A 25,615-nucleotide genomic window follows, 5' to 3' on the forward strand; every position below is an offset into this window, starting at 1 on the left:
TCATGCATGCGCAGAGCGTTCAAGCTCGGACCCAATAACATATTCAATCCGAAGTCAGCTACAGCAACGATCGTGTAGCAGGTACAGCCGCTTGAACCTCTTATTTTATTAATACATCAGCACATAAGTAGCTGGCTATCTTAACCCACGAGATACTCCAATTAAGGATAGAATAGACCACCTTACTTATTCCTGGGATCATGCTGGGCAATTGGGCAGATCTTTGTTTATTTTTTTGGTAAGGTTTTTATTTTTTATTTTTGGTAAGGAGGGCAGATCTTTGTTGGGCTGTGGAAAACAAAACAATAAAAGGGTGCTAAATGAATTTCTCTTATTAAAGAAGAACCATTATTGAATGTGATTACTGAAAACGACTTAATTAGGTATAAGAGTTGATGACGATATAGGACCCAGTAAGTGCCTGCCTAAAAAGCACCGCTTTTACGTCCCCAGCCACCATCTGCTTTCTCGAGTAGAGCACTGATTGATTGAGTTTTAATTTAGGTAAGATTAGGTAGGACCGAGTTTTAGAAAGATTGAGAAGGATGGATTCAGGTTTCTTCCAATAAAATAATCTGCTCGTCCTTCCCATATTAGCACGCAATCATTTCATGTTGAGAGATAAAGAAATGACATGGAAAAGGAAATTCGACAAAGTTCTTAGTTTATTTCTATGTAGCAATGAAGAGCATGTGAATCCGCTTTTCAGGATGACCATCTAAAATAACAGGATATTATAATATCGATTACAAGCAATTGGGAAGATATCTAGAATCTCCTAAATATTCTAAATATTTCGAACATTGAAAATGCCAAACCACTGTATCCTTGAAATGCATTACGTTACTTGTCGTGGATGCATTGAGATTGCCATCAATTTTTAGGATTTAAGATATCATATTATGTTGAAGTGATATATTGATTCTTTACTTTATAACACTTATATTATTGTAAAACTAAAGTATCTGGACTTTATGTTGTTTGTTTTATAAGGCTTACTTATTGGAGAGGCTTCTATTCTTCGAGCTTGCCCATTGTTATCAAACTTCTATCGATTGATTAATATCACAAGATAAACGGCTCGAGGATTTTGTGACTTATGTGTCCTCCACGAATTTAATATCAAATAGACAAATTAAATAAACTCATTACAATTTTTCATGATTAATGTCAACTTCAGAAAATAAGATCCAATTAAGTAAAGAGGAACGTCGGCATGCGGAGCTTGAGACACATGCATGTAAAAGGACGACACAAATTGATATATGTTAAGGAGTCTATGTCTAACGTTGATATACGAAACTCATGCCCATGTTAAATTAAATAATATTGAACACGTTACTTTATATATATAAATATATATATTCTATTTTATGGAGTCAGTGAGATAGCAATATTGTTTTATTTTGTTGATTTTACATGTAAATTATCTTAGTACAGTCATAGTCGTAGCGTCGGGTGAATGGATTTCACTATCAAGAGTGCCAGAGTGAAGACATCGATTATGCCACAACGAGGAGGTGAAAACAATGCTTATTATTTTATTTTGGTGTTTGCCGGTATCTTGCAGAATATTCGAACTATTCCTTTCGATTTTTTTATAAATTAAAAATCTCAAATTGATCATCGATCCCAATTTCTCTAGGATTTTTGTGATTCTCATTTGTTAAGATTCCTATTGCGTTGGTTCTTTCTTCTTTTTTTTGCCTATTTTATGGGGCTAAAACTAGCCGATTATTTTTGCAGGGCCGTTAATAATGCACATCCACTAAAAAGGCATGCATTTAAGGGTATTTGACTTAAATTATGGGCTCTATTTATTTTGCGAAAAATGAATTATTTGACAAAAGAATGCGTATAAATAATCGTTTATATTACTTGAAACAATTAGAGAGCATTATTTCTATTGTCGATTATAATATATTTATAAATATTTTTATGAACGATGAAAATATTTTCTATTCATTTATTTTTATATGAGATAAATCATTATTTCAGAACAAAAAAACGTTTTTTAATTTATCAATTTTTGATGAAATAAACGGAGGGTATGCCGACGCAACTCTCTTCGAACTTCAGACAATCGGATTTGATAAGTCGAGATGAAACCATGGCACGCGAAGAATGAGACACCGGCGTATAAAAAGTGATGGCACAGGCCGTGAATGATAGGTTAAAGGTAGGCTACGACGTCCCACTTCAATTTAGAAACACGCATGCACACGTGGAATCAACTTCGAATCCTAAAACTTGGATTTTTGTTGAACACGTCATGTGTACTACTTTGTTTTTTATTTAATGGAGTCGGTGAGATAGCAACGAGGCTTTTGTTTTTTAGTTTTAGAGGTAATTAATCTTAGTATAGTTTATATAGTACTTACGTCGGGTGATTTTGGTCAACTTTCTAATGAATATACAGTTAAATGGATTTCACTATCAAGCCCGCCAGAGTTTGTACCTCTGAATATGCCATATGACGAGGCGAAAAAATCTTCTTTATTTTATTGGAATGTCTACCTATATCTTTCGGAATATTTCAAATTGGGTTGATTTGTATTGAACCATTTTAATGGATTAATTTGGGTAAAGGAATGTCATTATTTCAATCGGTCAATTTGGGTGGAACAATTATCGATTTTTTTAAGAGATAAAAAAAAATGTGATTATTAATAGGTTAATTTGGGCTGAATCATGATCTAAATCCGACATGACTCACCTATTTAACCGTCCTAATTCAAACTAGCCCTTTTGATTTCTTTTTAAATGTTTTTTAACTTACAAGTAAAGATCTCGAATTGATAATTGATCAGTTGTCGCTAGGTTTGATCTAATTTACATTTTTTTTATGATTTTTATCGTGTCATTTTTTTATAAGTTTTCTTAGGGGTGTCAAAAACCAAACCAAAAACCAAACCCAACCAAACCGAAAAACTCACCTAGGAAATTGTTTCCTAGATTCAATTACTCCTCAATTGAAATGGCAATTCCTAGATTCGATTTAAGTTTTTCCTAATTTACAAGTCTTGGTTGTTTTTTCTTTCTAATTTCCATTTCACCAACAAACCGCACCCAATCTCACTCGCCGAAGCACCAATTCAATCTCCCAAAGATCAACGATGGCTTCCTCCGACCCCAACCCAGTCTTCATCACCGCCGACTCCATCCACGCCCTCCTCCGTCCATATCCCTTTCTGCCACTCACCCCCTCTCCGCCGCCTCCTCTTCCTACTAGCCAGAACACTTAAGCTGCCAAAAGACTACTTTGCAGAGGAAATTTGGTAAAAAGAAACTCAAGAATTATAAAATAATTTTTTAAAAAAAAAAAGCCAATTTCCCTAACAGTAACATCTTTGAAAGGGGTTTCATCTTCCGGGCGGGCACTTGATCCATTTTTCACCTTCGTCCAGAAGATATGCAAACTTGATATGAGCTGTACTCGTCGAGTTTAGAAATTATGTTGAGACAAATTAAGTTTGATATCGGCGCTGGGCATCTTTAGCACTCTTAAGTCATATCCAAAGTGGAGATATGAAGTCTGATAGAAAAAATTAATATTAAGGTTTGGAGCTAATGACATATATGTAATTTCCATCGTTAAAGTTTGAAACCCTGAAACTTGTTACTCTAATACTGACTCAATTAGTGAAGATATTATCCAATACAGCACTATGATTTTTCCTTTTCTAATTTCGAAAGGGTTTCCACACAAAAATTCATTTGTCTTCTTTATTTATTCTACTTTGAGATCCGCAATCTTAACAACTGGTATCAGAACCTAGTTTAGGGAAATAGTGGGAGCACCGAATATGGACGAAGGGAGGGTGAAGATTGATTGATTTGATAGCAATGACTTTGGTTGCTGAAAGATGCACATCAAGGATTTGCTGTATCAAAAGAACTTGCATCAGCCTCTATAGAGAAGAGAATCAGATTTGATAAAGCAAGCATAGTGGGAAGTGTTAGATCAGTAAGCTCTAGGTGTGCTCCGTCTCACATTGGTGCGAATCGTTGCCTTCAACATCGCCAATGAGAAGACAACGATGGATTTTGATGAGGGCGTTGTCCAACATGCACGAGAAAACTTCTACATCAAACAAGGTATATTTAACGCGTCGTCTTTTCAATCTAAAGATGGACGAAAGTGCTTCTGTAATAGATCACATTAACGAATTCAACCCAATTGCAACTCGGTTGAGTGCGGCGAAAATCAAATTCGATGATGAGGTAAAAGCTTTAATTGTGTAAACTGTGATTGCAATGAGCAATTCATTTAGTCAGAAAAAGTTGAAGCTTCAAGAAATCCGAGATTTCATTCTTAGTGAGGATATTCACAAAAGAGATTTGGGTGAATTTTCAAGTGTTGCTTTAAATACCAAAGCCATAGGTAGAAGCAATCAACGGGGGTGGAACCAATATTGTGTTAGATCAAAATCTAGAGGGAGAAGCAAATCGAGACCTCGTATTGAAATAATTTGCCAGAATTGTGAAAAGAATGGCCATTTGAGACGAGATAGTAGATACCCAAACAAGGAAATTCAATATCAAGCTCGAAATCAAGGGGAAGAGAAATTTTGAGTACAACTCTTGAAGAGATGCTTGACAACAATGCTTTAATATTAAGCATTGATAGTCCTATTGAATCTTGGATTCTAGGCTCATGTGTGTTTTTTCACTCTACTTCGTGTAAATAATTAAGAGATAAGTGCACCAAAATTCCTAAAACTTGTTATAAAAGTACAATTGGATCCTTAAACTTGTCAAATTGATGCAATCGTGTCATTCTATTAATTTCGTCCAATTTGATTAACAAAAAATGCTAACATGATCTTTTTTAATATCTTCTCTCCTTTATGTGACAATGACATAGCTAAATAATGAAATGTAGGGCTAAAATGAAGTTGTTTTTATCCAAATATGATTTTTTTTTTAAAAAATTAAAAATAAGCTAAAATATATATATAATATATATATATATATATATATATATGTAAAAAAAGAAGAAGGATAAAACAATAGTGAGGGCCACCCTCATAGCTGCCACCCACCATTGCTAAGAAGGGCCAACTAGGGTGGAGGATGGCCGGTTAGGGTTGCCAGGCCATAGGCAGTGGCTAACAACTTTTGCTGACTCAAGCTAGGGCTTGTAGGCGCCTCGCCTAGAGTTGAGGAAGTTATGATTAGTTACATGACTAATTCGGGAATAAAGCATTAAGATATTTGAAAGGCACTTCGGTTATATCATTTATGTTTTATTAAAAAAAAAAAAACAATGTAACTTTACAAGACTTCGTGGATGTAGATCTTTAAGGTGACTCAAACAATAGGAAAAGCACCTCGAATTATATTTTACCTTAGGTGGTACTGCAATCAGTGATGTCTAAACTTCAAAAGTGTGTCTCTCTCAACTATTGAAGTAGAGTCTATTACAAGGTTTTAAGTTGGTAGGGAAATGATTTGGTTGAAAAATCTTCTAAAAGACTAGGCAAGAAGCAGGATGGTAGCGTTCTTTTTAATGAAAATCAAGCTGATATTTGTCTTGAAAAGAATTTGAAATCTCATTCAATGACAAAGCACATTGAGTTGAAGTATCATCATATTCATCAACTGATAGATGATGAGACATTGTCATTGAAGAAGATTCTTGGCAAATATGTTAACAAAAGTCGTCACCATTGAAAAACTATGGCTGTACATTGCCCTGGTTAACTTTCATGGAGTTGTCGCCCTAGGGCAATTTGGGTTACAAAGACTAGTGAATACTATGACAGACTATTGTTATTTTGAAGATTACTTTCCAAGTGAGAGGCTAACGAAGTTGTGGAATCTAATAGAGAAAAGTAGTATCAAGGCAAAGAGCTTTTATTTTTAATGGCATAAATAATTTCCATTGTAATTATATATGCCTAGAAATCTTATTATATGTTAGGGCAATACCTTTTGTAGTTGTAATGCTGGAATTGAAGCCTGAAATTTGTAACTCTATTACTGATATTGATGGCGAAGAGATTGCCAAGTGCGGTATTGTGATTTTTTCTCTTTTTCTGATTTTGAAAGGGTTTTTTTTTTTTTTTTTTTTTGGTAAAAATTCGCTTGTCTTCTTCATTTAGGAACATGACAATATGATCAACTTTGAATTTTTTTCAAGTTGCGATCCTGCCATTCCAAGTTCGATTGTTGTAAATACTGAAGCAGACACGGGACTCGCCTTACTCCCGTGCATATCCACTAACATTTTCAGCTCTGCCCGCCGTACAAGTGCCAAGTGTCCTTTGTAGAGCGAGCAATCCAATGCCCAATACGAGCTACCACGATGCAGTTTCTTTTTGTTACCAGAACACAAGTTCACTGATTGTTTTTAGTTCGAGACTAGGATTCAGCGCATTACCTTACTGATCGGGTAAGCGATAGGGATGGCGACTATTTCGAGCAACTGGACGACAAAGGACAATGTCGTCTTAACACTTAGCCCCTACCGAGAACAAACAACATGTGAAATAATCTGTCATGAGAAGGAAAGTGTGAAATTTTGTAAGATCATAACTAACTGTTGTAAAAGATTAAGTTATTAGATGAATGTATGATTTATTATTTAAATATTCCAAACCTTTCCCTCATGCTTAGTATGGTCTTTTTGCCTAGTACTAAGCGTGCATTAAATGGGCTCAGAAAATATTTGAATTCGGGATCTCCAGCTTTGATATCATGTAAAATTTTGTGATACCACAGTCAACTCTTTTAAAAACTTAAGCTATTATATGAATACATTAGTTATTATTAAAATATTTTAACAGAGAGAACAATTTTTCAGAGTCACCGCCAGATACTTATATTAAAAGTTGCATTGAGGGAACTCCCAATCTCTCACCTCACCAAAAGCGAGTACGAGTGCGACCAAAATCAATCCAGAGGCCCATTTTTTGGAAGAAGCACATCAAGGAAGACCGGCAAAGTCTTTGGACAAATCATCAAGAATGAGATACCAAATAGAGAAACCATACATACCAAAATAAAACAAAAGAACTTCTTTATTTACCTCCATAGCCACGGAGTGCATATGGGAAGTGTACATAGGAGTAAATGCTGATTCTAAACCAAGGGAAGGATTTTTCCTGCGACCACGAGTGATCAATGAAGATGAATTACTTCAAAAGACAAATGCTATCTAAAGAGTGGAACAGAGAGGAGGATTAAAGTTCTTGCATTTTTCCTATCCTGAGGCTGACTGGCTTTCAACAGAATCTCGAGATCGACCAAGCTAAGTGGCATGAGTCCCAGAGTGACACCCGACATGAGGCCGGCGAAGCACACAAGAGCAATGCGTACCACTAGATGGACCCAAAACATGGACTCGCAGCATGGCACATCATTACATCCATTTAAGGCCACGGGGAGTGGATGAAAAGCTTTTGAGAAGTTGACTATTATTGCAGATAAGAATGAAGTGAAAGTTGGGGGCTGTAGCTTTCGGCTTGTAGGGGAATGTTGTTTTGACTTCAGAGACCAAGTCTTGCGAGGATGATAACACCGACTTTGGTGCGTCATCACAGGAAAATCAAAATGCCCAGTCCTAACTGCCAAAGACTTGATAAGTGAAACTGCAACACTAGCATTACCTTTTTCTTCATGAGCGAAAACAAAATGGGAGACAAGCTGTCGCCATCCATTATCACCCACACCAATCACAATAAGATTAAAAAAGGAGATAGAGAAAATGGGCCATTGCTGAATCCTAGCATTTGTTCCTCAGTTACCAGCTTGAAGAAGAAGAAGAATTGTTCTAGGGAAGGTGCAACAACTGAAACTAAGCCAGTATGTATGATATATGTGAATACAATATTTATAGTCAAACTGGGAATATCTTCTCTTCAACCGATGATTTTGCTTCCGCAAGGAACTGGAAATCACCTTCCGAAGAACGAGGAAACTTCGCATGTCCCGTTCCATTAAAATAGTGTGAAAAACTCATTTAATTTATGCATCTTCAATCTGCCATGCATGCACAGGTCATGCATGGCCAGAACAATCAAGATTCGGACCCAATAACATAACAAATCCGAAGGGGGCTATAGCAGCAATCGTGTAGCAGGTATCGCACTTTGTACTCCTTGTTTTAATAATACATCTGCACATAGATAGCTGGCTATCTTAACCCATGAGATGTTCCAATAAAGGACGGAAGAGACCACCTTGCTTCATCCCTGCGACCGTGCTAAACAATGGGGCGAGTCCTTCTTTAGTTGTAGAAAAAATGGTATTAAAATGGATTGAGATTGATAGTGACTCAGCTAGGCATTAAAGATGAATGACGGCAGGCCCAGAGGCGCCTGCCTCAAGAGCACCGCTTTTACGTCCGAAACCACTGTCTACTTTATTTGAGTAGCATGGACTTGGTCAGGTTTTAAGTTGGACCGGTTCATTAAAACAATCGAGAAGAATGGAATCAGGTTTCTTCTACCACTTGTCCTTCCCCATGTAGCATGAGATTTGTCTCGAGTCAAGAGATAAGAATAATGCGGAAAAGAAAATTTAAAGAGATTTTGTATATTTTTATATACATAATGAAGAGTACACCAATCGACTTTCAAAGATGACTATCTATAATAACAAACTATTACAATGTTAATTACAGTTAATCAGAAAGATGTCCAAAATCTCCCCAATATCCCAGGTATTTTTAACATCCAGAGTGTCAAGCCTCTGTTTCCTCGAAATGCATTAGCTCAATTGTCACGCAAGCATTGAGACTCCCATCAAATTTTTAAGGATTTTCTACGTTGAGGGAAAAAAATACTATACTATATTGAAATGGTAGAATGGTTCTTAACTTTATAATGAAGGATGTGTAATAACAAATAACATTTATATTATTATAGTATTAAAATATCCCGACTTTACGTTGTTTGGTATACAAGAGTTAGAGGTGTCAAAATGGGTCTTAAACCTATATATGACCCATTTAAATCATAAATATTTTGAAGGGACTAGTTAAATGGGTCTTAAGTGGATTGAACTTAAAGACCCATTTCCAACCCAAGCCTCACACTCTCTCTTTCCCCCCTTATAAAAATGTGTTTTTTTTAAAATCAAAATTAGAATTATTTTTTTATATTTATTTTTTCCTTTATTTTTTTCTTTCTTCTTCCTCCTTCCTTAGCCAGTGGTTGGCACAATAACGGTCGGTGGCCAAGTGAGGCTCGAGCTCACTAGCGTCAAGCGAGCTCGAGCCTCGTCGATCCGGCAAGAATCGTCATCATGGCCGACGGCGAACCGAAGAAGAAGAAAAAAATAAAAGAAAAGAGAAAAAGAAAAATAATTAAAAATTATATTTTTAAATAATCATAAATTATTTTTTATAAAATAAAAAAATCGATTTTTTAAAATTTTTTATAAAAATTATAAAAATTATCCATTAAATTTGTAATGCATTAAAGTGTTTTAACAATACATTTAAAATATATATATATATAAGAAATAAGCTTTCTTAGGTTTAGTTAAAAGTTTTTCACATTTTCTATTTTATTTACTAATTTTTTATTGTTTAATTTACTTTTTAAATTTGATGTGAAGTTTTTATTCAAGTAACATATATGTGAAGAGCTTAAAGTGAATTAAATGGATTGGAGTGGACTAGCCTAAATTGAGTTAAATATTAATGTGTTTCGATACTGTGGATTGGGTCGAATATAGGTCATCAAATTTATATTGCATGAAAAATGGGTCAAAACGGATTAAATGAATTAATATGAATCAGACTATTTTCAACTCCACCAAAACCCGACCCGACCTACTCATTTGACGGCCCTATACAAGACATGGAGAGGCTTCTTTTTTTCAAGTTTGCCTATTGACATTAAAGTTCTACTGATTCACAAGATAAATACATAGATTCCTATTGCACTTTTCTTATAATAACATTAAAAATTTCAAATCGCTACTTACCTCAAACAAATTTTTATCACAATGAAATTCCCAAATTGGTATTCATGATACATTTACATGTAATGTTCATCATAAAATCTCAGTCTCTCTCTCTCTCTCTCTCTCTCTCTCTCTCTCTCTATGCATTGGCTTACTTGTTGTGCGTGCGTGGAGGCTCCCATCAATTTTTGGGATTTATTACATTGAGGGAAAATAAATATCGTACTATATTGAAGTGGTATATTAATTCTTTATTTTTTAAAGAAGTAATTCTCTGTTACAGAAAATAAAATTTATATATTAGATTTTAAAAATATTCTAATATTATGTATTTTTTTTCAGGTTAAACTTTTACATTTTTTTAACTATGTATATAATTTTGCACTAATCTTGTTAAAATTATGATTTGCAGGAAATTGGAAATGGTGAAAAATCAAAGGTGATGACTCGCTGAAAAAGTGTTCTCCTATGCTGAGAGGCTCGAGGATTTTTTTACTAATATGTTCTTTGCAAATTTAATATTTTCTTTTGTCGATAGTCCGTGAATTTAATTTAAAAAGACAAATTTGTAGGCAAAATCAAGTATATAAATATAACTTGCGACCTAAGAGTAAAAATGGTTCAAAGGTAAAATGGAGAACCTGAGAACCGAATTGGTGGGGAACCAGTTTGGAGATACTTCACTTTCTTTACGCACGAATAGGTCAATACTTGTGTTTGGAAACCATAGATTAACACAAGTTAGTTGTCTTAAGGGCACAGATCAAGCATCCTGGGAGGAGGACGTGCTTACTAGTGAATGCAAGTCCGTGCTAATCAAACTTTAGACATCTTCGTTTGGCCCAACGTGTAAAAGAGCAATATAAATTAGTATTCTAGGTAGCTAAAGCCCAAATTCGAAATACTCTCCCTCCTAGTTGGTTGGTTCTCAAGCCTTACGGGACTTTTGCGCTCAGAGGCCCATTTCGTGCACTCAAATGAATTATCTTAATGAAATGAAGTTCATCTTTTCAACAAGAAAGAATTACCACAACTATTCTAGTTATATTTAGACACATTTATATAAAAAAATTATCGTCTCTTGAACATGTAAATCGTGTCAAGTAACTCGTTTAACAAAAATAATGTATTTATGTTGCAAGAAAATGAGACGATTGCCAATTGTCGTGCCTGGATTTAACATAAATTTGACACGAAAAGAGGATGAATCGGAGGCATGAATTGTTCGCCTGGCTGAAAGGCCTGATTTCATGGTCATCTTAAAAATTGCAATTAGGACTTGTTGACTTCTTTTAGTCTTGGTCATACAACCATTTCCAGATAATTTTCCAAGTCTCGGTCGTTTTCTTCCCTTTTAATTTCCGATTTCACCAGCAAATCGCTCCCCATCTCGCTCGTCGAAGCACCAATTCAATCTTCCGAAAATCAACGATGGCTTCCTCCAATCCCAACCCCAACCCCAACCCCAACCCAATCTTCGTCACCGCCGATTCCATCCACGCCCTCCTCTCCCACCAATCCCTCATCCGCCACTTCCACTCCACCCTCTCCGCCCTCTCCTCCTCCGTCCACACCCCTCTCCGTCACTCCCACCCCCTCCCTCCGCCGCCACCGCCGCCGCCGCGTCCCCCTCCCTCCTCCTCATGCCCTCCTGGTCCTCCCACCCTTCCCTCCCTTACATCGGCGTCAAGCTCGTGACCCACTTCCCCGACAACTCCTCCGCGCTGAACCTTCCGGGTGTCCACGCCGTCTTCGTCCTCTTCAGCTCCCTCACCGGCCAGCCCCTCGCCACCGTGGACGCCACCGTGCTGACCCTGTATCGCACCGCCTGCGTCTCCGGCCTCGCCTCCCAGCTCCTCTCGCGGGCCGACAGCAAGGTCCTCGTCATGGTCGGGTCGGGCTCCCTCGCCCCGCATCTCATCAGGGCCCATCTGTCGGCCCGGCCCGGCATCGAGAAGGTCATCATCTGGAACCGGAGCCCGCAGAAGGCCGCGGCGCTGGCCGCCAAGATGAGCGACGACGAGGGCCTCAAGGCGGTGCGCTTCGAGAGCGGCGAGGTCTTGGATGAGATCGTCGGGCTGGGAGACGTCGTCAGCTGCGCGACGAACTCGGAGGAGCCGCTGGTGCGGGGGGAGAAGCTGAAGGCCGGCGCGCACCTGGACCTGGTGGGGTCGTTCAAGGAGACGATGAGGGAGTGCGACGACGCGGCGCTGGCGAGGGCGGGGAGGGTGTTCGTGGACTGCGCGGCGGCGTTCGTGGAGGCGGGAGAGCTGGTGGGGGCGGCGGAGAGAGGTGTGGCGGTGGAGAGGGGCGGCGAGCTGCCGGAGCTGGCGGGGGGCGCGAGGGCGGGGCGGCGGAGCGAGGAGGAGGTCACGGTGTTTAAGTCGGTCGGATCCGCGGTCGTGGATCTGTTGGCGGCGCAGCTGGTGTACGAGGAGTATGTGAAGAGGAGCGGAGGGAGTTTATAATCTCTCTAATTTATAGTTTGTCAAAATCGTGTCGCGTGATGTGATTTTTATCTCCCTTTCTTTTGTGCTGCGTAGTTATAATTTTATTAAGCAATAAAGCTCTTGACAAAAATCTTTTTAAACGTCTCGAATTACTTAAGAGAGAGTTATATTCACCTTATGCTTATACTTGAGAGGAATGGTCATTTGATTGGAGTGTAGATGCAATATAGCACATCGTGCATTGCCAAGTGATCTTTGACAAATTTTATGAGGTTATTGGCAAGAATTCACAGACAATCTGTATTTAGTTTTCTCATTTAACAGAGACTATAATTTTGAATATTCGCATGATCTTTGATGCATTTGAATGATCAATCATAATATGCATTTGACAAAATCATCCTTGCCTCTTATCTTTTATCACATTAATATACTAACACGTAATGTTGATCGAAACACCTAATGCGAATGTTTCATTGGATTGAAATTCTTTGTTCTTTCTGGAAAAACCAAATCATCTCCATGGTCTTGTGAATGGTTTATATATTGTCTTAGAAATATTAAATATGAGTAAATTTAAACATTAAAGCTCTTATTTTTATATCCTCACGGAATTCACCGTTAAAGATTTAACTAAAATCAAATCCGAAAATTTTAAGTGAGCTACAGATGAAACTCCCCCTAACACAATTTGGCTTATATCATGAAAAGCTTCGTTGCGATAATATTTATTTTACAGTCGCTCATTAAATAAAATACCTAAATTAAATATGCTCCTTAAATAAATAAAATTTGGGAAAATTCCAAATAAGGATCCGAAGTGGACCAATTTTCTCAAATAAGGATTCGAAATGATCTTTGTGTCAAATAACAACCTAAAGTGGATCCATTGTCTTAAATAAGGACCCGAAGTGGTGAATCAATTCCAAATAAGGACCTAAGCTTGTTGGTCCGCCAAATATTCACCAGCTATCAAGCATGTGACTCGATTTAGATGTTTATGTTTTAATCGCTGGAAAATATCTACCAGTAAGTTAAGGTCCTCAATAGAGATTAACTTGATCATTTTGAGTCCTTATTTGACACAAAATTCACTTTGGATTCTTATTTGAAACAATGGATCCACTTCGGATCTTTATTTGACACAAAGTTCACTTTGGGTCATTATTTGAGAAAATAAATTCACTTCAGGTCCTTATTTGGAATTTTCCCATAAAATTTTGCGGATTTTTGCAACGAGAACAATTTTAGTTCAATTTATACGTCAAGTCTTGTTAGATAATTATTTTCATAACTCTCCACCCATTTAGATCAATTTAGAAAAATGTAGATTGAGAAGTCGAACTCTAAAAGATTATGGAAAAAAAATTGTATATTTCAAATATTTGATGTATTAAAAATTAGTAAAAACTGAAAAAAAGTTGGAAGGAAGCACTCTAGCTTTGGACGTCTCTTGCAATTCTTCAGTCGAAGCCGGCGAACTGAAGAGAGATGCAATCTTCGGAGGCTCCGACGTCAGCCCGTCGGCGCCTGCGCCGATGGCGGTGGGGCACAATGCGATCGTGATGTAACTGTTCGACCGGAACGGCGTGTGCTTGTTCTACCGAGAGTAAAACCGGCCCCTCCGAACCTTAAATCCCCAGCTGGACCACAAGCTCATGTTAGGCCTCCCCTTCTCCCTCAAGTCACTTACCGCTAAGATGGATCTGACCAGGTCTTCCACGCTTAAAAACTCTTATCTCCGATCTTTCGTTTTTTCTTCATTTGATTCCGGTCCGCCGAATTTCGCGGGAAGTTGAATTGCGATTGCGGATTGGGGAATCTGCGAAGCATAAAAAAAGGTGGCTTTCCATCTGTCCAGGGTAGAATGGAAGATCTTTATGTCTTCTCTTAAGAATGTGCACGCTGTCCGGTTGCTTCACGGTCTGCTTTGACTTCGATCCCCATGTAATTGGTCTCTGAACACTCTCCCAAATGGTAAACTACGATAAAAAAATGTCGGTGAATTTGCTGATATAAGTGAACTTTTGATGACTGCATACTCAATTCAGGCACCATTTGATGGCAATGCGGTATTTTTTATTGGGTATTTTACTTGTTCTTTCGCGGAATTTCTGTTATCCTCACGACCGGTCAGCTAATCTTTGATCGAAATGGCTAAAAGATAGCTCGTGTTGAGCTTTGTTGGTTCTACTTTTCAAATTGTCAAGCAGAGTTCGAGCTCAAATGTAAGTCGAACCTGCAGTAGAAAGTTTAGACAAAGTGACATTTGTGTTTCTTATGTTTATGCGCAATTGCCAGCTCTCAAATACATGTAAACATATTATGATCACATAAAATATAACTACTCAATAACTCATTAGTTGGAAAAATTAAGCATTGCAAAGCCCGATACTGAACTAAACTTTTTTTTCTTTTTTCTTTTTTTAATGAGTAGTGACTCAGTTGAGCTCAAGTAACTCATGAGTAGGAGGAATTTCTTGTCCCACGAGCTTGAAGTTGCAAAACCCTTTGCACTGCCAGGTGCGGAGTATGCAGGAGAACCGGACGGTCAGTGACTAACATACTCACTCTTGCTGTTTTTTTTCCTCTTCTAGTTCAGACAAAGGAAATCTTGGGGTGCCCCGGTTACCAGGCCAGGGTTGTTCATTTCACAGTTTCCACACTAACACATACAAGCTTAGTTTCATGGAAGGTCCTTCTGGTATAAAGGTTAGTCAAACTAATTCCGGAGTATTTATATTTATATTATTTGTATTTCTACCTCAGATGTTGCCGATAATGAGCTTTCGCTCAAAAACTTCATTAGTCTTAGCAGATTAGCAAGGCCTGTTGAACTGAGCATTATTAAGGAACTTACACCTGTTCTGATGATAATTTATTTAAGGGCACCATACAATTAGAAAGTGTTTGTGGTTCCTTGATCACACAATACAATAGAAAACTGGTTTTCTCGTGTTAGCTTCTATTCCTATGGGCATCAACTATTTTTTATTGACACTCAATAAGGCAAAATGAACTTATTGAGAATCACAGTGCCGTATCATCTCACTTCTTAACAGTGTTAAGGATTTGCCTTTATGCTTGTATCGCTTGCAACTTCGGCAAATATCTTGGATCAGTTCTTTGCCCATTGTTGTACTTCTCTGTAGAAGAATCTTAGCAACAATCATTCTGCCTTTTCTTTTGTTCTTTTTCATCTTATGCGTGATGCCTTTGCAGATAATCTTGGTTACACATCCTTGGACTGGTGATCTACGGGAAGCTCTGAAGTACATATACAGTCTGTATGTTGCATATGTGGCTAAAAACCCTGTCTATTCTCCAGGAACTCCTATCAGGTGACTGATGAACTTTTGTTGGTTTAAACTGGTCGATTAGATGACATTTGTCAATTTTGATGATCTATTATAAAAATAGAGTGCTATAGTGTACTAAAATAGTCTGATTGTCTGCCAGAAATAACTCTGTTAAAATCCTTGGTGATATTTTTTCGTCCTTTTGTATAATGAACCCTGTGCTGTCCCAGTGCTTTATATCCGTGTCATCAATTTCAGCACCTGGCTTGCATCTTTTTGATATGAGTACTTCTATGGACATAAGATTAGGAATTTGGGATAAAGACATTGCATGTTGACTATTGCTTTTCTTTCTGTGAGTTGTATTTGCATAACTGCAGAAGCTGTTGTTCTCTCCTGACACTTTTTCTTGTCTTTCCGTGAAGGTGTGACTTTTTCAATACAAATCTTGACCAATATGTTAGGAGCATTTTGTAAAATTTCTACATGAGGCTAAGTACGTATGCGCCTTTTGGTCATGTATCAAGCTTAGTGGACAATTGGGAGGAATGGTTAAATTGGGATGTGCATGCTTGATGTACCATGCGCCTCTCTCTTTGCTGCCAGTGCTACTGCAACTCCAGTCATCCTACGTCTGTGTATTAGCTGCTTCCTTCAGTGGAGGTTAGAGGAAGAATTTTTCTATGCTCCTCTTTCTTCAATATGGATGATGGTGATCGTTCCTGTGCACATTACTCTGGCTCTCTTTTTTCCGTCTTTTACGGCTCTGACATTGGGATGCTTAAATGTTATTGGAAGGCATTGATTCTTGTGTCTTGATTTAAACTGAGCCTATTTAGGTTTACATGATTCAAAGTGCACAAAGCCGCAAGCATCTGCTGTGAACTTTTGATATTGCCTTGTCATGGGTGATTGATGTTATGCAGAACAATGTGTGCTGCTACGAGCTCCACTATCAAAATATTCCTAGGTCCTTCTGACGCTGGAGTACATATTTTTGGTATTCCAGGATTGGATCAATCATCATCAATATGATTCATCCTCACTCCTTGTTATCAAATTGATGGGAAAGGATAACGATGGTCTTAGAGTACTTAGAATATTTAGTCCTATTATCCAATATTTGGTCAAGTGGCTACGGCTGGAAGAAAGCAAACCTAAAATAGCAAGCCATAGGTACGAGTGAGTAGTCCAGCTTCTTTCCCTTAGTATTTCAAGCACTGCCTTATATAGGCATAAGACAAACACTGAATACCTGATTATTAGTGATGGTCCTAGAGATCACCGATAATTTCTACAAAACCTTTATGGCCGACAATGGCAAAAAATTTGTACATGCTTACTCTTACATTGACGGACTAATTTTACAAGACTTTCACATTCGATGGTCCCTTATTACACATTTTTCACTTCTACTACAGTATGCTACAGTGATGCTACAGTGATTAACAGTACTATTATAGTGTCATGAACAGTGTTTTGCTGTAGTAACTTGGGCTAAATTTATTGTATTCACCAGCACCTTCACATGTTGCATTTGACTTCTTCACATGTCGTATTTATAAATTGGTTCTTTAGCGTTATTGTTCAAGTTGTCTAAGTCACCTCCATCTTTTTGCCTTTTGTATTTTTTGATGAGTCTTTCGACTTCTAGAGCTTTGAGCTAGTCATATTATGTGGATTCTGGGGGTTGATGAGAACTTGATGGGTTGTTACCGGACTCACTACAAACATTGGTCTTGGGTCTATGTTTATACTATTGCTTGCATCTTTCAAGGAGCCTCTCCACCTTTTCAATTTCTAAGATAACTTCTGCATTTATTCAAACGACCTTTGCCTTTTCGAAAACTGATGAGGACTTGTCAGAACATCTGTAGAGCTTGATGGAATGCTAGGTTGGGATAGATACCCAAGCTAGAGTGATGAGCTTTCCTTGTCGAGGTCTAGACTAAGTGCAAGTTGTATTTCACTATAGTCAAAAGGATCTTGTGATGTTGAAACTGGATCTTGTGAAGATGTTTGTAACACATAATTGTCCATGTTAGCCTGCTTGTTAATTCAATATTATCTTCCTAAGCAAATATCAATTGCCTTTTGGGTTGTGCGGTAGTCATTGTAATGATCTCAAGAAACTTTATCAGCTTTTGTTAGTCATGCTTCTAGTGGAATGACTCGATTGTGCTGGTGCAATATCCTCTGCAATTCTCACTACTGTCGAGGGTAAGTCAAGATTTTACAATAAAAAATTATAGAAATCTCATTTGGAACGAGTTGTGGTTTATATATGGATATTCCAATATATGCTAGAGCTTTACACATGTCTCTATCAAGTTTTACACATTTTTTTTTCTTTTGTAGGAACCATGCTCATCCTTAGCCATAGTCATGGTTACCAAAAATTGCTTAGATCCCACTCAAGAAGGCTCTTTATTGAGCCTCATGCAACCATCAAAATTCTGAATTTTACATGACAAGATATGCTTATGAGTCACTTCACATTTGATAATCTTATGACAGGACTAAAAACATAAATCTATCGATGCCTTTGTGGATGCATTATTTCAAGTCGAATACAATACATATTTTGTGGAATTCAATGCACGTTATTTAAGAGCATGCTGAAGTCCCTAGCTCCTAAACGTTTGTCCTACGGCGCAGTCGAGTTTATCCACATCTCCTCCGACATGACATGAGGAGAAGATTACTAATTCACTGTTCACTGTTTCCTAGCACTCTGATAACATTTTATTTGTGACCTGTCCCTCGACGTTTGGAATCATAGGACTGGTGCAATGAACCAGAGAGAAAAACCTCGCTCTTTCGGAGACAAATCTCCCCAAGACAAGTACTTGGAGTGCGTTGAAATTTGGGCTCCCCTAATGATATTTCAATGGAAATATCCACTTCAGATCACATCAACAAGTTTTTCTTTTCTTTTCTTTTCAATGTTGTGTAATTTTCGCAGAGATTTTTCAATTAAGAACAGCTTGGGAGACAAGAGGGGACATGGAAAATCCAAGTTCGTTGGAGTAAGATATGGTGTCGGGTCTCTTCAGCTTGGGTAGTCGTGCTCTTACTTTAGCGCACTGCATTCATCTCCAAGCATTTAGCCCCATAGTTTGTGCAATGAAGTAAACTATTTGACCCATCTTGGTGCCTGTTTATCTTAATTTTGTAGGGAAAAAAAGAATTTATTTATTGCATTGACTCCTTCAATAATTCTCATGTTTTTTTTTCCTTTCATGTTTTTTTCATTCAAAATTCGATGGAGCTTATGCAGTTAACGAGACCGAATTACTTTTACTACTCAAAAATCAAGAAACAACCATTTTAACTCGAACGCACTGATCGCAACATTTGGGTAGGCTAGGTGATTTAAGAATGAACATATGGGTATTGTTAGGGACATTGACATGTCCAACATGTCATGCCATCGGATGTTACAGTTTGATATTATATATATATATATTTTTTTCGGTGTGTTCTTATCTGATTTGCAATATTCATATGGTATGTAATAAATGGGGACGTTATCTATCTAAAGCTTAGGCGCCCTCAGGAAAGAGTTAATTGACCAACATCGACACAAGCGAATGGGGCCAAAGGGGGGTCATGGGTGCCGAGTGGAGGTTGCTGGTGTCTGGTGATAGCGAAGTGTTGCCAAGTCTCAAAGGAATTTTGCCTTGATTTGGGGGGTCCATAACGCCTGTTTTTCTTTTGGGTTGTCGTGGTTAATCGATGCATTCTTTGAAAATTCTGGCTTCACCTGCTCAGAGTCGGAGAATGTTGTGCCCGAAAGTCTCTTGTTCCGTTCCTGAATTTGAGGTTCCTCACCAGACAGTCCGTGACTCCATGCCCAGTCCCTCTCTCTCTTTCATTTGAAATTTCAAACTTCAAACTTCAAACGTGCCCTGCGGTCCATGAGATCTTTGTTGAGGAAACTTCAACTTTTGAGACTATAGTCCACCAGATCATAAGCCATGTAACAAATCATGGTGGCGGAGGTAGTGTTCACTCTTAAGCTATTCAATTTGTCGTGACTTGGCTCAATATGTTAAATTGGTAAGTTCACATACCAAGTTGACCCCATGAGCGAGAAAATGAATGATTTGAGAATGCTAAGATTTCTTGAACACAAGATTTTGATATACTAATTCTTAAATAGAATGTTGGAATTAGAAAGCAAAACTGGGCTGTTGAAATTAAAATGACATTGAAAAAGCAGACAATCCATGCAATTCAAAGAAATGAGTAAATTTGAAGATAGTTAATATAGAAATCGCTTGAAGATACCTATAAAGTGATGGATAATTATGAAACAGTGGGAAGACATGACTTTCTTTCAATATCATTATGCAATTTTCATCGGTACAACAATTGAGATGTTAATAGAATCACGTCTCTCATTGAAATGTACTTGTTTCATCTTGATTCATTGGATCTCACATGACCTTATGAATGCTTCATGTTTTAGGATAATCTTTCTTAACTAGTGGATCCTAAATATAGAGAACTATTTTGGTAACCGATTTGACATAAGATTGAGATACATGGGTCGGCATGTCATCTTTTCCATTGGGATAAATGAGTGCACTCCCATATTTCAAACATTGGACATTCTTACAAAGAAGGACTACACCTTTGGTGTTGTGTTCACGACAAAAGGAAATGGAATTGCACTCTAGCGTCACGGACCAGAGGTTTTAAGGCGAAATGGGCAGAGGAAGTGGCCGAGATGATCAAGCAAGCCTTGAAACTTCTAAGAGACTAAAGCTTCACGAGTGCCGTAGATGGGGGAGGAAGAGAGAGAAAAATGAAAATTTTATTCTGTTTTCAATGTTTACGTGTCAAAGTCTAAATGGATTTGAGTAAAAATTATTCACCACATCAGTGTGGCCATGTACAACCACCGAGTATATTTTCTACAAAAGAAGACGTGAAATTTTCTTTTACAGGATGATTCACTGTTAGTTGTTGGCTTTCTGTGGATGTACATGGGAGTTAAGTCAAAAAAATCCTACATTGAAAAATTTGGTGAAATGTGAAGCATGAAGCAGTTAATTAGTTATAGTTGGCCCATAATCAATGACTTAATATTTTGAATAAAAATGGGTCAAATTGAATATGCCGACGTCATGCTTCAGAGTGATATCAAATTTCTAGTATATGCTTCCAACACTTTATGACATCGGTAATTCAATAAATGCCAAGATGATAAATTTCTCATCTCATACAAGATGCCTTCAAAGATAATTTCAAGAGAATTTATCTTTTGGGTTAATACCACAAAAAAAATTCAAATTATGCCAACTGTGACGTATATATCCCGAACTTTTTTTTTGTATCGCTAAAAACTTAAATTTGTCCATGGGACACATATACTGTCATAATAAACTCTCAACTTATACCGGTGTGACAAATAGACCTTGCATGAAATTGAAATGGATGGTATATATATCAAATATACATAAATTTGGGTTTTTTGGAGGCAAATCTTTTTCTTTTAATATGTGTGTCACATTAGACAAATTTAGGAGCTCTTGTGACAAAAAAAAAATGGGATATTTATGTCAGAATGGAATAGGTTGAAATTTTTTTATAGATACAGTCCGGTATTAACTTAACAATACAACGCCTCATTCAGATTTCTCCACCTTAAAAAAACAAAAAACAAAAAAACAAAAACAAAAACAAGACAAAACAAACTTTGAAGAGCAGAGTGTGAAAATGTTGAATAAAATAAGAGGAAAATGCGCAGAGTTTTTTCTTTTCTAGGATTCTGAGCGCGTGAGGTGTAAAGGAGCACTAGGGCGGTGTCACCCTACTCGTATAGAAGGTAAAGATTCAAAGGTCCAATACATCTCAAGGGAGGGAGACGAGAAATTTCTCAAAAGAAGAAGTGAAAACAGGAACTAGAAGCCAAAAAGAGAATTCAATATATTAAGGAAAGTTATGTGAGCGTAAAGAATGATGGAATAAATAGACAAATGTGTACGTACTTTAACGCTACACTCGGGCTTGATGGGGTCGTTTAAGGAAACGGCGAGAGCACGCGACGACATGGCCCTGGGGAGGGCCGGGAGGGCGTTCCGGGACAGTGTCGCGGTGTTTGCAGAGGTGGACGAGCCGAGACGGGCAGTTCCAGTTGTGGAGAGTGGCGGCGAGCTGGTGGGGCCACGAGGAACGGGCGGCAATCCTTGACCTGTTAGCAGCACGGATGGTGTACAAGGAGCATGTGAAGAGGAGTGGAGGGAGTTTGTACAGTGTGTTGATTTTGTGTTTCTTTGATTGGGTTAACACCAAAACCCAAAATTAGTATATATGTAACAAATTTATCCCAAATTAATTGTTTAACCATAAAAAAAAACCTCAAGGCGGTATAATTGTGCATAAAAAAAATCAAATTGATACATTATTGTCCATTAGTTTCCATTGAATTGAATTGATACTACGAAAAACCACAAAATAGAACACATATGATAAACAGAAGGTAAAACTCTAATTTGGTATACCTGTCAATTGTCATGTGTTATATAACTCAGCAATTGACTGTAAAATTTAACAAAAACTAATGGAAGGTAAATTTGTCACAAGTATATTAATTTAGGGTTTTCAGTAGTCAAAAAACTAGTTATAAATAATTTGTCATAGGTATACTAATTTTAGATATTTTGAAATATTAATTATTTTTTGTTATGTGCTAAATAATTATAATTATATACTTTATTAATTACGTAACGGGGCTTAGACGAGAGAAGTAAAGTAAGAGATCGATCACGCAAGCGAGTAAGCTCTCCAGGCTCAGTAGTTTGCCATGTCAGCGACACATCAAGAAACAACCATTTCAATGAGGGGGGCAGGCCTATGGCATCGCAAGACATAGACATGTCCCATATGCCATGCCATCGGTGTAGCAGCTCGACACATATATATTTCTTTTAAACTTTACCTCTCATCTTGTCTAATTTACGAGATCGACATGGTATCTAACGAGCCAAGAGTCGTCGCCCTCGAAAAGGAGTCATCGGCCAACATCAACACCGGTCGAACGGGGACAAGGCGGGTGATGGGGTAGCAAGTGGTTGTTGCTGGTGATGATAGTGATTTCTTTGCCGATTCCCGAAGGAATTGTTTTGCGTTGATTCGTCCGTGGTGGTGTCTTTTTCCTTTTGGAAGTCGTCGCCATTAATTGATGCATTGTTTGAAAAATCTGGCCTTATCTGCTTAGGCTTGGAGAGTACAGTGTATGGTAGTCATTTGTTCCCATCCAATTCATGAATTTGTGGCTCCTTAGCAGACAGCCCACGACTCCATGCCAATTCCCTCTCTCTTTCATTTGAAATTTCAAACTTCGGAACGTGCCGTGCGGTACATAAGATCTTATGTTTTGAGGTCTATCAATCAAGTCTAATCTCCTAAATTGCAGGAGTTGTTTCATGCAGTTTTTGCGCCTGCGAACAAGAAAAGGGACGGCTCGGGAATGCTAAGAATCCTTCGGTATCAGATCTCAATGTGCTTTCTCGATTAGACACAGAGCGAACCGCATGGACCGTCATCTCTAGCAGCTCGAGCTGGTCAACGAGGCGCAGAAAATTCAAAGATGCGACTGTCCACGTCAACAAGGGGATCTTACAATCTCATGACTCGTCAAATTAGCGACGCTCTCCAACATTTTACTTTCCCAACGTTTAAATTAAGATTACGGTCGGTGTGCTGTGCTCTGCTGTTTTACCCAAGAACATAAGAAAACTCCAAAAGAATGAAAGCTGTCCGAATCTAAGCCGTGCACGTTTGGGTGAAGCGGTCCTTCTTGGTTACTACCTTGAGGCATCCAATTTCCATAGTCATGCATAATAGTCAAGCCTATCCTTCTAGATTTGTTCCCCTCCCCATTGGCGTTAGGAACTTTCCTAAATACATCTGATAAAATAAAAGGAAAAAAGCCAAATTTATTGGCGGAAATATATAAAGACTGGGAATCTTGGAAAAATAGAAAAGAGCGGGGAAAAGGGGCGAAAAATAAGAGCATTTTGGCAAAGAGTCACGTGAGGTCCAATCAGTCGAAGTGACGACACCACGCGATTCTCTCGACATTTCGAACCCTGTCGTACCGAAAGAAAAAAAAATTTGCAGATCAACCCCGAAACATTAAAATCGTGTCTTCCTGATGTCTCGTAATGACCCATCACTTCACGGACACCTTCTTCAGGCCACCATCTCCCTATTTTTTCATATCCTCCCAAAGTCTGCAAACTAACCTAACCCTACTTCGAATTTACTTCTTTTTCTCTACACCCAAAAAAGCAAAGCAAAAATATAAAAATAAAAAATAAAAAAACGAAAACCAAACTCACCCACGCACGCTTCTGTAACGTTTGACCGACTACACAAAAACAGGAACCCTTTTCTATCTTCCTTTGAAAAATTATAGCTCCAAATGCTGGCGGAATCTCGTTACAATTTACAATCACGCGCTTCCTCGCTGGAACTTCTTCCCGATTCAAAGGACATCTCCCGCTGACCGCTTGCAGATCGCGGTGATGAAGAACAATCTGCAACACGAAAAGATAATTAGGCGACGCAAATGATGATTAATCGTTCACAAGAAAATTTAAAGAAGAATTGAAGCAACAAATTTTAAGGGGACAGAAAATTTGACCTAAGGTACGTACCGCTGGAGGAGTTGTAGGATCTCTTGCAATGCAGAATAGCGCTCTGGATCCCGTCGTGCTGCTGCAACAGCGAATCGTCCCTCCTCGCCGGCGACGAGAGCCCGCCCGACGCGGACGAGGACCTGCTCTTCCCGAGCCGCCTCGGAGCCGTCGGGAATACGGACGGCGACTTGAGCAGCGCATGCATCTTGGACGGAGCCCGCGGCGGCATCGCCGGAGATGACGTCGTGGACAACTCGCCGGAGAACCTCGCGGCGTCGGTTTGCTTTCGGGAGACCATGACGTACAGGGGCTTCACGAGCTTCAAGTACTTCCGGATCATGTCCTTGGAGAACCGCTTCGAGCTCGAGTCGATGAAGCTCTCGGGGCTCTGGCTCGGGGATCCCGCCTCGGATCTTCTCGAGCTGTTGGCTCTCCCGAAGTCGGGTCGGGGGACCTCTCGCACCTTGAACTTCAAAGTGAACGGACCGCCTCGTCTGCTTCTCGGCTCTCCGTCGTCTCCCGTCTTCTCCGCCTCGACCGACGACGCCGACACCGACTTAGACTTCCGGAACATGAAGACCCGAAACTTGGGTGCCGACTTCAGCAGCGAGATCGGGGACTGAGGCCGGGAGCACGGGTCGATCGGGAGGATCTTCCGCAGCGAGAGCGACGACTGGTGAGAGAGACGATGGTTCCGGCTGCCCTTCGCGGTCGCAGAATTTGGGGAGCCCTGTTTTTCTATGTCGGAGTCAACTGGGACGAAGTCGCCATCTTTGACCTTTTTGTTGCCGTGGCTGGTACTGCATTCGCGAACGTCGCAATCAGGAACAGTGAGCTCCAACTCGAAGAACGAATCTTCTTCCTCTTCTCCTCCTTCCTCCGCTGCTACTTTGTGGAGTCCATCGTCAGCTTCCGCGAGGAGGCCAGGCATTTGGGGGGCTATGGTGGTGCTGGCGATAGGCCTCCGGAACCAGAGCAGGTTCAGAGCTTCCATGGCGGGTGAAGATGAAAGAGTGGATTCTCAAAGTCGAAGTTGCTGCGTCAGGGTTCGAGATAGAGAGAGAGAAAAAGAGGGAGAGGGGGAGGAGGGAGAGATGGGAAATGAGGCAGGGCGAGAGCTTTTGCACTTCGTTTTATGGCGATGTTTTCCGGTTGCTGCTGCAGAAGAGAGCAGCGAAAAAGAAAAGGAAAAGGAAAAGGAAAGGGAGGAAAAGAAAAGAAAATTGCGCTTCGAGGAAAAAGAGGGAGAGAGGGAGAGAGGGAGAGACGCCCCTCTTCTTTTTTACTGCTTTTT

At 39.0% G+C, this 25,615-nt stretch overlaps 2 protein-coding genes and 1 long non-coding RNA gene across 4 annotated transcripts; 2 read left to right on the top strand and 1 right to left on the bottom strand.

The window, feature by feature from the left end:
• The first annotated feature begins 11,189 nt into the window (after positions 1-11,189).
• On the top strand, positions 11,190-12,616 carry LOC104426982 (protein SAR DEFICIENT 4). Its single transcript, XM_010040146.3, is given in 2 exon segments — positions 11,190-11,526; positions 11,529-12,616. Coding segments are annotated over 2 exon segments (1,035 nt in total). The 5' UTR covers positions 11,190-11,349; the 3' UTR covers positions 12,387-12,616.
• A 1,260-nt stretch (positions 12,617-13,876) lies between these two features.
• Positions 13,877-15,646, top strand: LOC104424448. 2 transcript variants are annotated; one of them, XR_005547598.1, is made up of 4 exons: positions 13,880-14,082; positions 14,806-14,918; positions 15,026-15,080; positions 15,591-15,646. It is a non-coding gene; the product is annotated as an uncharacterized LOC104424448 (long non-coding RNA). The 2 variants fall into 2 exon arrangements; XR_005547599.1 differs by lacking the exon at positions 14,806-14,918 and having other exon boundaries at positions 13,877-14,082; positions 15,004-15,080; positions 15,591-15,629.
• An 8,046-nt stretch (positions 15,647-23,692) lies between these two features.
• Positions 23,693-25,615, bottom strand: LOC108955903 (probable membrane-associated kinase regulator 5). The gene is made up of 2 exons (XM_018864643.2): positions 24,340-25,615; positions 23,693-24,219 (listed from the first exon to the last, which is right to left on the bottom strand). The coding sequence occupies exons 1-2, from the start codon at positions 25,313-25,315 to the stop codon at positions 24,122-24,124; spliced, it is 1,074 nt and encodes a 357-aa protein (XP_018720188.2). The 5' UTR covers positions 25,316-25,615; the 3' UTR covers positions 23,693-24,121.

Source organism: Eucalyptus grandis, chromosome 11 (assembly GCF_016545825.1).
Source record: "Eucalyptus grandis isolate ANBG69807.140 chromosome 11, ASM1654582v1, whole genome shotgun sequence".
Lineage (NCBI taxonomy): Eukaryota > Viridiplantae > Streptophyta > Magnoliopsida > Myrtales > Myrtaceae > Eucalyptus > Eucalyptus grandis.

Coding starts and splice junctions, on each gene's coding strand:
- LOC108955903 (XM_018864643.2), bottom strand. CDS start 25,315: ATGGAAGCTCTGAACCTGCTCTGGTTCCGGAGGCCTATCGCCAGCACC. Junction 24,220..24,339: donor ATCCTACAACTCCTCCAGCG/GTACGTACCTTA, acceptor TTCGTGTTGCAG/ATTGTTCTTCATCACCGCGA.